Source organism: Panicum hallii, chromosome 9 (assembly GCF_002211085.1).
Source record: "Panicum hallii strain FIL2 chromosome 9, PHallii_v3.1, whole genome shotgun sequence".
Classification (NCBI taxonomy): domain Eukaryota; kingdom Viridiplantae; phylum Streptophyta; class Magnoliopsida; order Poales; family Poaceae; genus Panicum; species Panicum hallii.
Window position 1 is genome coordinate 6,124,724 of NC_038050.1, and position 15,195 is coordinate 6,139,918.

Consider the following 15,195-nt stretch of genomic DNA (forward strand, 5'->3'; position numbering starts at 1 on the left):
CAATCTGGGCAGCACCACCAGAACCTACGCATCAAGGAAAGGAAGCGGAGGATTGAGCACAAGCAGGCGTACTTACGAATTACGCGATCGGGCGGTGCCGCCGGCCGGTGGGCAAAGACGGGGAGCGTCGCCTCCGCAGCTCCGTCCTCCGTCGCGGTGGAGAAAGGTCACGAACCGTGGCAACTCGCAAGGGCGGCGGGCGGTGCCCTCGGTGCATTGGTTGGGTTTCCGGGAGGCGGCGGCGGTGCCCCCCTCTAGTGAACTGGGCCGTGCATGATGAGCGTACCGAGATGGGCTCGTTCGTGGACCGCAGGCCCTTTTGATTCAGCTTTCGAGAAAAAAACTGCGCCGTCGGCTCGGTGCTATGGGCCGGTGCTGGGCCTGGCGTGAGCCGCCAGTCCGCGCCACTTTTCATGTGGCTCCACCGCCAGTTTTGTTGATTGGAAAGTGGAACCGAGCTCGCCGTCCTTGGCGCTGGCGGCGGTTCGAGGAATGGAGCTGCCGGCCACGCTCTCGCGGGCGCCCGCGACGTCGCAAGCGCGGGCGGGCGAGGAGGCCTACACGGATGCGCAGGCGGAAGCGGGGCCACCGCCGCGGCGGCCGGCCGCATTCTACAGCTCCGTGTTCGCTCAGGTGCGCCAGCCGCTCGACGAAATGCCTGCGCCGACAGAACCCACGAGGAAATCGTTTTTTGGCGCCTCTCTTTTCCCATGTGCGGAGGTGCTGACATCGCGTTCGTTTTCGCTTTGGGCGTTCGCGCGTGCAGATCGAAGAGATCGGGTGGGAGCGGGTGGTGAACGCCACAGGGGATGATGGGGTGTCCTGTCTCACCTTCCGCGTCGTGTAAGGAGGATTCCTCTATTTTGCAGCCAGTCGGCATTAAGCAGTTATTACTATCTATATATATTTACTGCATGGATTGTTTGGAGGAATAAGTATCGCCTTTGAGCTGAGGCTAGCGCATGAATTACATACTGAAGTTTGTCAAATTGATAGTTGTTCTAAAAAGGTTGTTTCAGAGGCAGCAGCTGCAAGTGTAGCAACGTTGGTTTGAAAATTTGTCTAATTCGACTCTATTATACGAAATTATGGCTTATGATGTATCTGCCAGGGATGAGAAGGGACGGATTCATTTACTGGAGATCACACTGCCCATGGGCTATCCTGCAAGTCCCCCTTCAATCGCTGCGGTCAGTCTCCAACCCTGTATTTCCGTAAACTAAGAATGTTTTTTTTAAAAAAACTGTGCAATGGCAGGAACTCCAGAATGATAGTGCATGCCATATGATTTAACTTGCCTCATTTAACAGGAAGTACCTTACCTCCCGAAAATACACTGGTCGAATAGCTCAAAACTGAAAGATGTTATTTGCCAGTTTCAAGAGGTTGGTGCACTTCTTTTCTTATTCCTTAAATCACATGGGCATCCTATTCACTGGGATTACCTTTTACATTGTGATGCTGTTCTGTGCTATCTTATTTGGTTGACACAACCAGCACTTGAAGATGTTACAAGAGTTTTGGTCTATAATGGATGAGATTGATAAGGTCCTTTGGGTGGTTGATGCAACAAAGCCAACCTATGCTATGTCCCAACGCCTTTTAGCTTTAGGTATTTTCCTTGTTACTTTGGAAGTAACAGTTGCTTGCTATTATTTATCTTTGATTAAATTACCATATGTTGCCTGATATCACCAGGTGACGATTGCTATATTTTACTACATGTTGACCCACGCAAGCCCAGCTCCTTACCAAAGTAAGGCCAGTTTTCAAGACTCTATTCCAAGCCAACCATGGTTGATCATGCATCACCATTTTTTCAGGTGTCGCTTCTTGGGTCCAGATGGCAAATTTGATCGGCTCATCATGAATTGGAGAAAAAATCGCAAAAGATGGTATGTTCACATGCATCACATTGTGCCCATTCTTAATTAAGAATGTAGTATTGTATTTTGTTTTATTCAAATGTTTTAATTGAACTTGCAAAGGCAACATGTGCCAAACATCCGGTATCTTCTCCCATGTATTATTGTGTTTTCTTTACATTTAATTATCTTCACTGAGTTTGCGAAGGTAACATGCGCCAAATTTGAACTCTGTTGCATGAATAACTGTTTCCTGTAAAACAGAGATATTGGTTTATACTAGCTACTAGTAGACTAGGAATGGGTAATCGAAATTTCCCTAGTGTGATATATGCTTACTGATGCTTTTACACTATCAGGGACACAAAGAAGAAATTTCATGAAAACTTGGCGGGCGTCTTGGATTTTGCGCTGCCTGCACCACCTTCAGTCAGTAGCGTCAAAGATGACGAGCAAGCTGAGTGCGGTATATGCTATGCCAAGCACCTGCCAGTCGGTGAGCAGATTTACCTGTACGCAACCCCTTCCTCCTGTAGCATCGTCCCTGAATCCTGATCACAGCAGTTCTCGCTTCTTCGCTCCTTCGATCCAGATGACGAGCTCGGGGCACACAGCGGGTGCGCGACCGACTACACGTGCGAGAACCCCAGCTGCAGCAGAGCCTTCCATTCCGTCTGCCTGCGGGACTGGCTCCGCTCCATCACCACGACGAGGCAGTACGTGCGAATGAACCCCCAGAGCGATGCTTTGCTTTGCTGTGTTGGATCATGTGGTTGTCTTTTCTCATGAGGCCTCTGTTATTTGCTCGTGCTGGCAGGTCCTTCGATGTCCTGTTCGGGAACTGCCCCTACTGCAGCGACCCCGTTGCCGTCAAGGTCGCCGACCGCTAAACTTGGTCAGCGTTTACAAGGTCAGGCCGGCGCCTCTCATCATGACCCCATTTTAAGATTACAGTTTTGGTTCCGTTCACATGTCGCATGGCGTAGTGTCACCTTCAAACACGCATCATGCCTCTTACTTTGAAATTTCTTTCAGAAAGCTCTAGACCGTTAGTTACGTGGATGCATTCGTCAGGTTTGGCCGGGGCGCGGAGCTGCAAGGAGGTCGAAATTGCCGCCCCCTTCTAGAGAAGAGAACAAAAGTGAGAAAAGATAGGGAGTTTACCGGTTTACCAGCCTAATCGGTCAGTCAGAACCGGTTTCAACGTCGCCCCTCTGTTCTGGAACACACGCCCTTCTAGATTTGGAACGGCGGTTCCTCGTTTATGACTCTGTGGCCTGCATTTGCCGTGCCTGTTTCTGTATTTTGTAATCCTTACTCATTAGCCCTGGACGGTCGCGGTCATGGTCGCTTACCAACCAATCAGGTGTGCGTGTGTGGCATGTGCTCCTGCGGCCGATGGTGATACCTGCCAATTATTCGAGATGATTGGAAGGAACGACGCCAACGGCTGATGAGTCACAGTCACAGTGCCCCCTCCGTGTGGTGGAACAGCCAGAGCTGTTTGGATGCCTGCCTAAGACGCCACGCCACGCCACACATTTCGCGCCATAGGTGTGGCGGCCAAATCGACCGCCGCACCTTAGGCGCGGTGTGGCGTCTAAAGCAGCCATCCAAACAGCCCCTAAGTACCAAGTACTGTAGCGGTAACTTACCATCCCCTGAAAGCCGTTCATCCTAAGATCAACGGCTAGATCAGTACTCGAGCTACAGTGTCGAACAGTACCCGTGCAAAAGTGTTTTGCTACAGCTGCTGCTACAGTACCATTGCTGCAGTGTTTGTTTCTCTCGTTTAGCGCCAGTTACGCTGCGTCACTGAATCCTCCTCCGCCTCCGTGGTCACGTTGCGCTGCTGCTCAGTTCTGCCTTGCAAGTTGTAAGTTGTAACTACTGTCAGGTGACTGTATTTGGAATTTTAGATAGTAACCCGGTTATGGAAATGCCGTGCGTGAAAATGCAGCAAGCGTGGATGGAAAGCGGATGAGCACATGGGTCTAGTGCGCCTAGCCTGCAGGTCTTTCCATATATTGCTGCATGTCTACGCGTAACAAAGGACGTGCTTCCCAGATCCGTCTCCGTCGCTGGTGCGATGACACGACGACGGCGGCGCATCCATGAACCGCCGCCGGCCCGCATCGCGGGCAAAAGGGAAGCACCCCCAAAAGGGAAAGCGTCCGAGCGGTCGAGTGGCCACTAGAAGAAGGGACACGGCCCACACAGGTCACCTGCTGCAGAGTGCTGCAGGGGACGACGGGGAGGCGCCGCTAGCAGACAATCCCCGCGGAGCAAGCCAAGCCGCTCGCTCAGTCGCTGTGCGGGGAGCAGGAAGAGGCGGTTGAATTCTCCTCGCCCTCGCGCCACGCCTCGCGCTCGCAGCCGCGGCAGACCTGCTCCAAGTCTTTGGTCTGGTACTCTGGTCGGCTTCCAGAATCCAAGCGCGCGCCTATAAAAAAAAGGATCCGAGCCCCCAGCGCCCACGGTCGAGTCAGAGGGAGGGGAAAATGGCGAGCGGCGGGGAGGGCGGGGACGAGGAGAGGCAGGGGAGGCAGCGGCTGGGGCGGGGACGCGGGCGGCGGCTGTGGTCGGCGTGCCTCCCGCGGCCGGGATGCTTCACGGTCTCCGCCGCGGGCGAGGATGAGGGCACGTCGGCCGCCGGCGCTGAGGAGGGGGGCACCAGGCCGACGCCCTCGCATCTGGTCGTCACGGTCAATGGGATCGTCGGGAGGTGATCTCTCTCTTTCTGCCTCTCCTCTGCCTTTTATCGTTTCCTTCCTTTTTTTTCTTTATTCTTCTGCTTGTCCTCCGCTGCTAACAGAAGCTGTATCCATCAAGCGATTCGCGCGAACCGGGTTGGTAGCTTTAAGTTCCCAGCCAAAATTGAGGATTTTAGGAGAGTGTTCTGGGTGCAGTCTAGTAGCACGGAGGGCTGATAGCAGTCAGTAGCTACCATAGTTTTCGTACTGAAGCAATTCTGGTGCTGATCATTGGTCCTGTTTTACACTCACGTCCTGGAACTCTGCTATGATCTACTCGAAGCTTCAGTGTCAGTGGTAGTGAACATCTGCATCCGCAAGTAGTCGACCAAATTTGGTTGCCTTGCAATATACGCTTGGCTTACTCTAATGATAGTGATGTGAATTGGTTAGCTGCAGACCCAAATCCATGAGGACACGAGGAATCACTGATTCACTGTTCAGTAACATGAACGTTGCAGCTATAGGTCTAAAACCGTCATTCAAGGACTACGGTACATATACAATATTCCTTTCCTAAGAAATGGGAATAAATTTCCTTTATATGTAGTCATTGAATGACAGTATGAGCCTGTCATGTTGGCACATTCCCCTCGGGGCACCCAAACAGCCTGCCAGAGTACTGGTGAGGTTCACAGCATCCATATGCAATGCCGGCAAGCTGTTGGGATGCAAATACAATGCAAATTCGCAATGGTGAAGGCACCTACTGACGGGATAAAATCTCCACTTCACCTTATTATATTCCAACTGGACAAGTTAACTTCAGCGATTTTAACATATCATTGTTAGGTGACACCCGGTTACACCTTTTACAAACATGTGTCCTTTCAACTATGCAGTGCAGAAAACTGGCGGTTTGCAGCAAAACACTTCATCAAGAAACACCCAGAAGATGTGGTTGTTCACTGTAAGTTAAACAACATACAGACAGTTCTCTACTAAATCCCCAAAAATTGTTCAACATCCACACTAGCACCCTTCTGTTCATTCATACTGCTTCACTTGGCTAAGTCGGAATTTTTATTGGGTGGCGCAGGCAGTGGGTGCAATACAGCAGCTCGAACCTTTGATGGAATTGATGTGATGGGAAGAAGATTGGCAGAGGAGGTAAGTATTGATGAACTAACATTGAAAGCATATCAGGTTATGAACCTAATAAAAATTATGAATGATCTATGAGCTGTATTGATGGATATTTTCTGCCCTTTTCTTTCATTATTAACAATGTTATCCAATATCATCATCAGGACATATTGTTTTCTTCCACATGTCCTTTGAATTAACTGTTACTTTTATGTGTGATGAAGGTGACCACTGTTGTTGAGAGTAGACCAGAGCTTCGCAAGATTTCGTTTGTTGGACATTCATTGGGTGGACTGATCGCGAGATATGCTATTGCACTATTATATGAGAGAGAGACACAAAAAGATTCTCATGAAGAGTGTGAGAAGCATGCCATTGACTATCATAGTAACCAGCATAGTTCTGGAGGCAAAATTGCTGGTTTGGAGCCTATTAACTTCATCACCTTTGCAACACCACACCTCGGTACAAGATCACACAAACAAGTTACGTTAAAAGGCTTTTACCACCGTTGATCTTGGGTTTGATTTTGAATTACTTTCTCAGAATCCTACTTATTTTTGTGAAACTTCTGATGACCCCTGTTGCTTTCATAGGATATATTATTAGTTCTTTTCAAGAAAAAAAGATATATTATTAGTAGCTTTTACACTGGTGATGTTATAAACTGAGTTTTATAAAGAAAGGTAATTAGTTACAATAGTTAGATGCATAACTTTCTTTATAATGAATTTGTGCCTGTAGGTGCTACAAAAAAAATATTCTCATTTTCTTTATTTTGCTCTTATGAGTTATGATTGCTCTGTTGTACTAAACGCACGTGCTTATTTCATCATATTCATACCATCTTTACCTTCTCCCTTTGTCACCTAATGTAAGTCTTTCTTTGAATTTTTCAGTCCCAAATGCAAACTTTTAACTATGGTTTTTGGTAATATTGTATCAGTCATGATATTTTTTATTGCTACTAGTAAAGATAATAGCTTTTTTATGTTGTAGCCTCAAAATTGAAAGTATCTAAGATGGCCTGTACTTGGTGACAGGTCAGGGAGTACAGCACCTACTGGGTTTCACGGCTGCATCTGTTGCAGTCATGAATGATGTACACATTTAGTGACTCGATTCTTGATTTCCTCTAGCAGATGCCAATTCTACGTGGTTCCAACAAATTGGAAAAGATGGCATATCGTATGTCTTGGATTGCTGGGAAAAGTGGAAAACATCTTTTCCTGAAAGATATAGAAGATGAGAAACCACCGCTCCTTCTACAGATGGTTACTGATTATGGTGGTCTCCACTTCATGTATGCAATGAAAATTATTCGACCTGTTTGACAAAAGGGACGTTAGTCCTGTTGTTGCAACATGTTTCATATTTTGCTTATGCTGCAGGTCAGCTCTTCGCTCTTTCAAGCGTCGTGTTGTTTACTCCAATGTCTGCAGTGATTGTATCCTTGTTGCATAAATGCTCTCAATTTTCAGATCATATAAACCGTTTTAGTTTATATATTTGCTAACTATGAACTACAAAAAGGATATCCTTGACTGACAAATTAGTTATCGTTGGCTGGAGGACATCTTCAATACGTCGTCAGCATGAGCTTCCTGAGGTAATATATTCACCATAAGCTCATTTGGATTTTTAAACATGTTTCCTATTTCTGAAAAAGTCTTTGCATCAGCGCAAAAGTTTTATAAACGATGGTAGATATCCACACATTGTTTATGTGGAGGAACCGAAGGTTCAGGATGTTGATTTTTCAGATGCGATGATTTATCAGGCAAAAACTACGAGTGAAATGGAAGGTATGGTACAAAGTTCTCTCACATTTTAGAATGACGAAGAAATTGCACCTTCGTCTGCAATAGTTTCTTCTTTGAGAATAAGAATAGAAATTGAGTGATATAACTATGATAACTTCATCGGTGTTCATTTGCAAAGGACTTCCTTGAGAAAATATATGAAACCTTTTTCGTTTATTTGCATGACTATTTTTATGTCATTTATCTTCGTGACTACTTTAGGGATCACTGAATGTTTGAATTGCAATTTTTTTAAAAAAAATGTTTACAGTGGCACTGAATCTTCTTTTGTATTTGCTACATTGGTTGTCTTGTGTATTTATGATTATTGAGATTCTTTTCTCTTAACCAAATTCTTCTTCTTTTTCAGAAGTTATGCTCAAAGGTCTTAATAGACTTCCATGGGAAAGGGTAGATGTTAGCTTCAAGAAAAGTAGACAGAGGTTTTTTGCCCATAGCACAATTCAGGTATGTGTTATTTTTCTCATTCTTCATGTCACCTTTTTTTTTATATATTTGTACTCCTCACTCATGGATGCACTTGTCACAATCTCCATTTCTTTTGTGTTAAAAGGAGAAAGATAAATTAGTCGTTGTCTGAACACTGATCCATTGTTCCCGTTTCTATTGTGTTACAGGTCAAGACCTATTTCTTGAACTCAGATGGCGCTGATGTGATCTTTCACATGATCGACCATTTTATTTATTAAGATGCGTGCACTAAGGTGGTGCCAGATTCTTCCTTATCTAGATGAACTCCGGTCGAGTAGGAACACGTGAAAAATATCCGTGTCCTCAAGAAAAGGATTAGAGATATACCGAAAGCAGTAGAACCCATTGTAAAGAAAGTGTATTGGGTCTCTACGCTTCCTCCAAATTTTGGGCCGCCTAGGTTCTCCTCTCTTATTTTTCCAGACTTTAGGTCAGAATCTCAGTTGTATTAGCTCTTCTTTTCCAGCATTCAGTCAGAATCTCAGTTGTACATGCTGCAAAAAAATGTTTCATATTTTGCTTATGCTGCAGGTCAGCTTGATCTACCCAAACGCTATGAAATTTGTTGTGCCTTTGCTTATCCAACAGACTGATGCGTCAAAAAAAAATTGAAAGACATGTTGCGTCAAAAATCCTTTTCTCTCCTCCCATTGATGTGTCAAATATCCTTTTCTACTCCATTCCGAAAGACAGAGCGTAAATCATCTGTAGTCATCGGCTAATAATAGCAATCCATTAGGTTACAGACTTACAGTAGTTGCTAGTGTACAGCATACACCTCAACTTCTGACATGGTGGGTGAAGTAATCGGAGCAAACGAAGTTGATCGGCCCAGAGAAGATCTCGTTTCTGGGTGATCAGCCCACCAAAAAAAGAGGAGAGCAGAGAGGCCGCAGAAATCAAGCGGCCGGCCCAGTTATTCCAGATTCCTCCCTCTCTCTCTCTCTCTCTCTCTCTCTCTCTCTCTCTCTCTCTCTCTCTCTCTCTCTCTCTCTCTCTCTCTCTCTCTCTCTCTCTCTCTCTCTCTCTCTCTCTCTCTCTCTCTCTCTCTGTGAACCACTTCTCCAGCAGTGCCGGACCACACAACACCATCTCTTGTAATCTTGTGACCACACAACACCATCATCCAACACCATGCAGCAGTGCAATAAAACGAACCTGCTGACTGCTCTGGGCTTCGGCTCTCGAACAGAGAACCCGTGCGTGGAGACTTGGCGAGAATTACGGCTGTTGACTTCCTGCCGCGTGATATCACGCGGCATCGCCTCGCTGCTGCTGGTAGTGCTGTAGCAGGTTGCTCAGCTTGACGACCTGAACCTCTTTTAATTCTCTATCTGTTGCACGCTGCGATGAGCATCGCACACCCCAGCGCAGCAACGTTTGTTCTTGGCTACCTGCATTTGACTGGTCACCCGCATAAAGCAATGGTAATGACTAGTGGTATTGCTCGGATGCAGAATTCAAAAAAAGAATGTAAAAATGAAGCAAGACCTTTGGAGAAGAAAGGATTTTTTTTTTCACATGGCTACTCGAGTAGCAGCCATCAGAAATTCAGAGGTCATCAGGGTGAGGGGTGTAGCAGCAAGTGTCAAGCCCCACACTACTACTACTAGCTTCTTTCATTCTCCAGTGCCATTCAGCTGTCTCTTGAATTCTTGGACCTCTCTGTGATCCCTTTCCGCAGGGGGAGAATCTGCACAGGACATGAACCGGGAGCCTTCTTTTGGCTGCAAGCCTAGTTCCATGTAAAGGCTCTCGCTTGCATTTCCCCTGCTTCTCTCTCTCTCTCTCAGCCTCAGGGCTCACAGTTCACACACACTGCTTTAGTGTGTACCACCAAAAATGCATTATTTTCCTTTTTTCATGGAGCGATGCTTCGTCAAAGGACCTCAGCAATCCGTGCCCCCCAAGCGTGCAAGGCTCGCGTCATTTTTGCCTTGCCGCCTATCTCGGCGGCGTCGGCGCCACCTCCTCGGCCTGCCGCGGCCGCTGCCGCCTCTCTCTCTCTCCCCTCCAGCTTTTGTGCTCGCTGCTGCCGGACAGCCGGAAGCAATGGCCGGCGGAAGTCTTTATGGTCACAGGATTCAGACGCATTCAATGGCCTGATCCTTTGTACGCTGCTGTACATCACCTCCTGCCCCGGCTGCCTCTCTCTCTCTCTCTCTCTCTCTCTCTCATTGATTCCCAACGCCACAGCCACAAGGAACCCCTGCCCATGTGAACGTGAGCATGCTGGCGCTGTAGCACCCTCTGCTCGATATATAGGCACGCCAGCTACTGTTGCCGACCCCATTCAGAGAGTGGCTAGCTAGAGCTAGGCGACGTTCAGTCAAGCTCGAGCTCTCATGGGACTCCGGCTTTACTCATCCCTGCTGCTTCTCCTCCTGCTATCCTCTCACGGCCTGCACGCTGCCGAAGGTAAGATCATCCTTTGCCTGCCTACTAAACCTAGCTGCCCCGATCCCCTGATTTTTCCCCTGCCTTGGTTCCTAGATTGTTCATGCGAGTGTGTCGCTTTCTTCGATTGCAGGTAGAGCGCTGCATTTCCAGGCCAAGGATCCGCCAAAGGTCAGTAAAATCCTCTCTTCCGGATCAATCCATGCTAGAGTTCCATTCCATGCTGCTTTTTCTCCCTCGCGCGCGCCATGGCACATGTGAACCAACCAGTTGCTTGGTGTGCGGTTGGCAACGTCGAGCAGATTGGCAAGGGCGTGGCGGTGGCGGAGTCGCTGATCGGGTCGAGGCCGCCGCGGTGCGAGGGCAAGTGCGCGCCGTGCGGGCGGTGCGAGGCGGTGCAGGTGCCCGTCGCGCCGCGGGTCGACGGCGGCAGGGGCGAGGCCGCGCCCGGCCGTGCCCGCACGTTCGGCAGGGCCGCCGGCGGCGGCGACAGGGTCCAGGAGAGCTACACCGACTACAAGCCCCTCAACTGGAAGTGCCGGTGCGCGGATCGGCGGGCCCTGGATCCGTGATCCGGTTGCGACCTCGACTCCTCGAGCTGCTGATGCCGAGCCCATGATAATTTTTACTAGACTTGTTTTCAGTTGCTGGACGATCCATGATCCATTGATCATAGATTGATCTTTTAGATGTTCTCGTCGCTAGCTAGTTTTTGGTAAGCCATAGAGATGCTGGTGTAGTTCGGCTGGTGAACGGTCGCTTCAGGAATTGCTTCTTAGTATTACTCCGTGTTAGCCTATAATCAAGCTAGGATGTGGTGTAATTAATCAGAGTAGTGAAATGATGTCCTTTTGAGCATCAGTAGCGTGGCATTCCATTTCAGTTCATGAGAAGAGCGAGCTCCATCTGTTCCGATGCTTGAGTAGGTTTTCTTTACAAGGATGGTTTAAGCAGTATATATATGCAGAAATGTCCAACGGTGGTTGACTACTTATGTGCATGACGAGGTTTGATTTGTAGAATGATAGCAACGAGCCAACGACTGAGTGAGGAAGTCACCCAACGGATAATTTTGCGGTATTGTCTTTTTTTCTTTTTTGTTCTTGAAAGATAGAATTGTAAAAAGAAGAGGGCTCTGAAACAGTAGGACAAAAAACTTTTCAACCTTGGAGGCATGCGCATCATTGCGAGCATGTCTTCTTTCTCTTGAAGAACCTGTACCGTAAGCATTTGATACAGAGCAGAGCACAGAACATGTCCTTCGTTCGCAAGTCAGTCACAGCAATCATGATCAGTGATCTCGTTGCATAAACACTCTGCAATTCTCTACACGTCTTCAGCACTAGCTATGCTTGGGCTTGGCGATTCTTTCTGCTACTTTAGCGCGCCTTTGCCGCGCAAGGTGCATATTTTATGTCGTCGGCTTGTAGTTACTACTTTAGTTAATGTATAGAGTAGTAATTATTATATATATAGTTATGATCTGCAACCTGTTATTACACTTGATATATATTTTGAACTCTCCATTCAAATAGGATATTATTTTTTATGGAAATGGAACTATCTTTTTTTGTTATATTTAGTGTTTTTCTTATCTTTTGTTCTAAAAGTTTGTTGTGTAGCAAATCTTTAGGTTTTGAAATTGTGAGCAATTTTTGTATTGATTTTTTTGAAGTAAAGACGTTTCGGTGTCCGAATTTTATATGGATGAATTGCAAAAGCACTTTGAATTTGAAATTGTACTATATAATAAAGTTGTAGATTTTGAAATTCTGAGCAACTTTTGTATTGAATATTTTTTAATTTGAAGATATTTTAGTGTCCATATTGTAGGTACGACGGATTGCATGCAAGCATTTGTGCAAACAAATTGCGAAAGCATTTTGAATTTTAAAATTTGCTCTATGAAGTTGTAATTTTTTAATTTTTGATCAAATTCTTTACTGAATAACTTTTGATGTCAACGTGTTTTGATGTTCAAATTGCACGTATAATATTGCTTGTGTAAAAGTAATGGATGGAACAAGTTGTGGTTTGATTTAATTAAAATCTGGGGGTTTTGAAAAAAAATTCTGAGAGAGGATTAGGATGGCGGGTTGATTTTTTGAAAATATAAGGTTTTCTTTGTAAATTTTCCTTTTAACTGGGAAGGGTGGTCTGGGGTTGATTTTGAGAAAAGCTAGTGGTGGTTTTTTTCGCAAAATTACCTACGAGTTAATTTCTATATAGTCCGAGGATCTTTTTGCAAAATGACCGAGCCCGTGACGTGGCTACTCTCTCCGGCCACCTTTTAGTGCGGGAACCGTATATAGAGATTTGCATAAGCCTCATTGAAAAATCAGAAAATGTAAGCCAAATGCCAACATAACATGGTACAAACTGTTAAAACTCAAATATCAAACATTCAGAACTTGTAGCTAGTCTGGGCTCTGAATCAGGCATCCATGTAAAATACTTTAGATTGCAATTACTCATGTCTTGATAGAAGGCCACTGCATCCATTCATGCGGAGACGAATCTTTTCCTGCCCACCTGAGCACAAGAAAGGGACAGTGCTGACTGCTGAGCCCCCATGAATTCTCACTCGAGTCATCAGGCAAGCTCTCGGTTTCCTACTCCTCGCAAGAGGTCATGTCACTTCCGAGCCGACTGCCGCATGGAGTTGAAGCCTCTGTCTCCTTTGTCCCCTCCGTTTCGCTTTGCACAGGGAGAGCACCCGGGACATTTATGCCAAGCCATTGCTACAGAGGAACAGCCGCAGCCGAGACGAGACGGCAATCATGAGAGGTATTGCTTCCAAGTCAGGCAAATGGACGCAGGATGCTTACAGGTTCTCTCAGTAACGGAATTTGGGTACACATTAACATCCAGTAAAATCAAAACTTTAAACATGTAATTATCACCATTTAACCCCCCACATTTCATTTCGAAGTAAATAAAGCGGGAATTTGAGGACATGGTCATCAACTTTGGAAATTTGGACCCAGAGCATATTGAGTGTTTTTCCCCCCTTTTTCCCCCTAGGCAGCATGCTCGCGTCATCTGGGCTGAGGTTTTCAACGGGCCACGAAACATGTTTCTCGGAGATGAAAAATTAGTCACAATATGGGCCTCCTTAGCCGGCTAGCTGGCCCACATGGGCTTGTACAGTATTGTTTCATCCCAGCATTGCCATCCATGGAGCCCAAAACCTACCAGGGCACCAGCCCAACACAGCAACACCTGCTACGAGGCCGACTGGCCGAAGCAAAGCCGCCGCGAGCAGGAGCGTTCCCTACTCCATTGCTTACAAGATCGTTCAGAAGATTTTACTACGTCGTTCCCTCAAAAAAAAATGGATTTTACTACGTCGTCACGAACTTACGATACGAGGTCAAACGCGTGCCACTCGCACGTAGCACAAACACAACAAAAAGTCGGTGCCCCTCAACAAATAGCAAGGCAACCATTCAGCAGGGACGGTCACTGAAGGTAACCAGGTCCCGAAAATATCTGCTGCCACCGTATCGCCGGCCCCTCTCCCGTGACGGTCCCGGCCGGAATCCCGGCTGGCACTTTGAACTGCGATCTTTCTTGGCTCTTGCCGTGTCCCCGGACCGCACGCACCGCAGTGCAACCAGTGATGCAAGCTATGTATACTTTAGATCATTGGATTGATTAAAAAATTAATAAAATAAACTAGAATAATATTCTGCATAATTAATTTAGAAGAAGAAATAAAAAGTAGTATGCTATCATAATTAGTTAGTTGATCCAAAAACTATTATTAAATACCCATTTACATCCTTACGCTACATGTCAGCGACGGTGCGGCGCCGTCCGGAACCACTTCCGGCAACCGTTTATACGGCAAATTTCAAATTTCCGGCAACCGAAGCAGCCCCACGCGCGCACAATCCCATTCCCAGCTGTTCTTGCCGGTTGCCGCTGCCAATGTGCGATCGGAGGAGGCGAGCGATCGAGCAGCGAGTCCCTGCATGGCATTTCCATCGGAGGAGGCGAGGGGCATCGATCGCGTCGAGAGAGCGCCGTTAGTCGCCATGGGCCGCCCAGTGGCAGGTTTCTTGGGTTTGGCTCTAGCAAGTATCTACTGACAAAAATGTTGTTGGCCTGATTGATCATAGAGCACTATTTAATCTTGTGGCAGGCCGGAGAAGAGAGAACGAGAGAGGGAAAGAAAATTTGCACCCTGTGACGTGTCATTCCCCAGCCCGATCGATGCTGCTCTAATAATGCCCGTGCTGGCGTGCATCAGTGCATGTGCTGGCTATCCAAAGGCTAGTCGGTGTTTGCTGCGACACTGACAGTGACAGACTGCTACTGCATCACTTAATGCTCCACAAATCGCAACAGATTCGCCGTGAATAGTATGGCCCAGGCGTTCGCTCGGGATGGCCAGCTCGTCGTGCGCGTGCAGCGCATGGGCCGAGCTGCCGCGACATGTCGTGTAACGTGCAAGTCAAGGGGCGGAGGCCCCGCCGGTCGGTCTGATCTCTCGTCGCCGTCCCGTCGATCGGGAAGGTGACGACGACGAAGGCGACCACGCACGGGGCGCGTGTCGCCGGGCTGGCGGTCGAGCGAGCCCGGCCGCGCCCGGACGGAGAGATCTCGCTGCCTCCACGACGGGTCGTGCATCGGAGACGGAGAGGAGTATGTGTATGTACCTCCATGATCGCTGCATATATACCAGTAAAGACCGCGGAAATCGCATAGGCGAGTAGAAGACGGTACGAGTCGCGACGTGCATGCCGAGCATGGGAGTGGTGCTGCCACCGGTGGTGAACGGGCGCTTGTAGCTTT

The 15,195-nt window shown here is 47.4% G+C and overlaps 3 protein-coding genes across 5 annotated transcripts; all 3 read left to right on the forward strand.

Annotated features, from left to right (window-relative positions):
- Nucleotides 1-454: 454 nt before the first annotated feature.
- Nucleotides 455-3,691, forward strand: LOC112878137 (E3 ubiquitin-protein ligase FANCL). 2 transcript variants are annotated; one of them, XM_025942555.1, is made up of 11 exons: nucleotides 455-633; nucleotides 767-843; nucleotides 1,112-1,190; nucleotides 1,311-1,385; nucleotides 1,498-1,612; nucleotides 1,699-1,756; nucleotides 1,824-1,895; nucleotides 2,225-2,361; nucleotides 2,458-2,581; nucleotides 2,683-2,775; nucleotides 2,901-3,691. In XM_025942555.1, exons 1-10 carry the CDS (start codon nucleotides 493-495, stop codon nucleotides 2,753-2,755), a joined length of 951 nt encoding a protein of 316 aa, XP_025798340.1. In that variant the 5' UTR covers nucleotides 455-492; the 3' UTR covers nucleotides 2,756-2,775; nucleotides 2,901-3,691. The 2 variants fall into 2 exon arrangements, with proteins under 2 accessions (XP_025798340.1, XP_025798341.1); XM_025942556.1 differs by having other exon boundaries at nucleotides 2,940-3,691.
- A 407-nt stretch (nucleotides 3,692-4,098) lies between these two features.
- LOC112878135 (putative lipase ROG1) lies at nucleotides 4,099-8,554 on the forward strand. Of its 2 annotated transcripts, none has more exons than XM_025942553.1 (10): nucleotides 4,099-4,590; nucleotides 5,461-5,528; nucleotides 5,658-5,728; nucleotides 5,929-6,189; nucleotides 6,847-7,007; nucleotides 7,096-7,151; nucleotides 7,261-7,313; nucleotides 7,374-7,509; nucleotides 7,877-7,974; nucleotides 8,145-8,554. In XM_025942553.1, the coding sequence occupies exons 1-10, from the start codon at nucleotides 4,367-4,369 to the stop codon at nucleotides 8,214-8,216; spliced, it is 1,200 nt and encodes a 399-aa protein (XP_025798338.1). In that variant the 5' UTR covers nucleotides 4,099-4,366; the 3' UTR covers nucleotides 8,217-8,554. The 2 variants fall into 2 exon arrangements, with proteins under 2 accessions (XP_025798338.1, XP_025798339.1); XM_025942554.1 differs by having other exon boundaries at nucleotides 4,367-4,590; nucleotides 7,386-7,509.
- A 1,782-nt stretch (nucleotides 8,555-10,336) lies between these two features.
- On the forward strand, nucleotides 10,337-10,967 carry LOC112872540 (EPIDERMAL PATTERNING FACTOR-like protein 2). The gene is made up of 3 exons (XM_025935565.1): nucleotides 10,337-10,416; nucleotides 10,529-10,566; nucleotides 10,698-10,967. The coding sequence occupies exons 1-3, from the start codon at nucleotides 10,344-10,346 to the stop codon at nucleotides 10,965-10,967; spliced, it is 381 nt and encodes a 126-aa protein (XP_025791350.1). The 5' UTR covers nucleotides 10,337-10,343.
- Nucleotides 10,968-15,195: the final 4,228 nt, after the last annotated feature.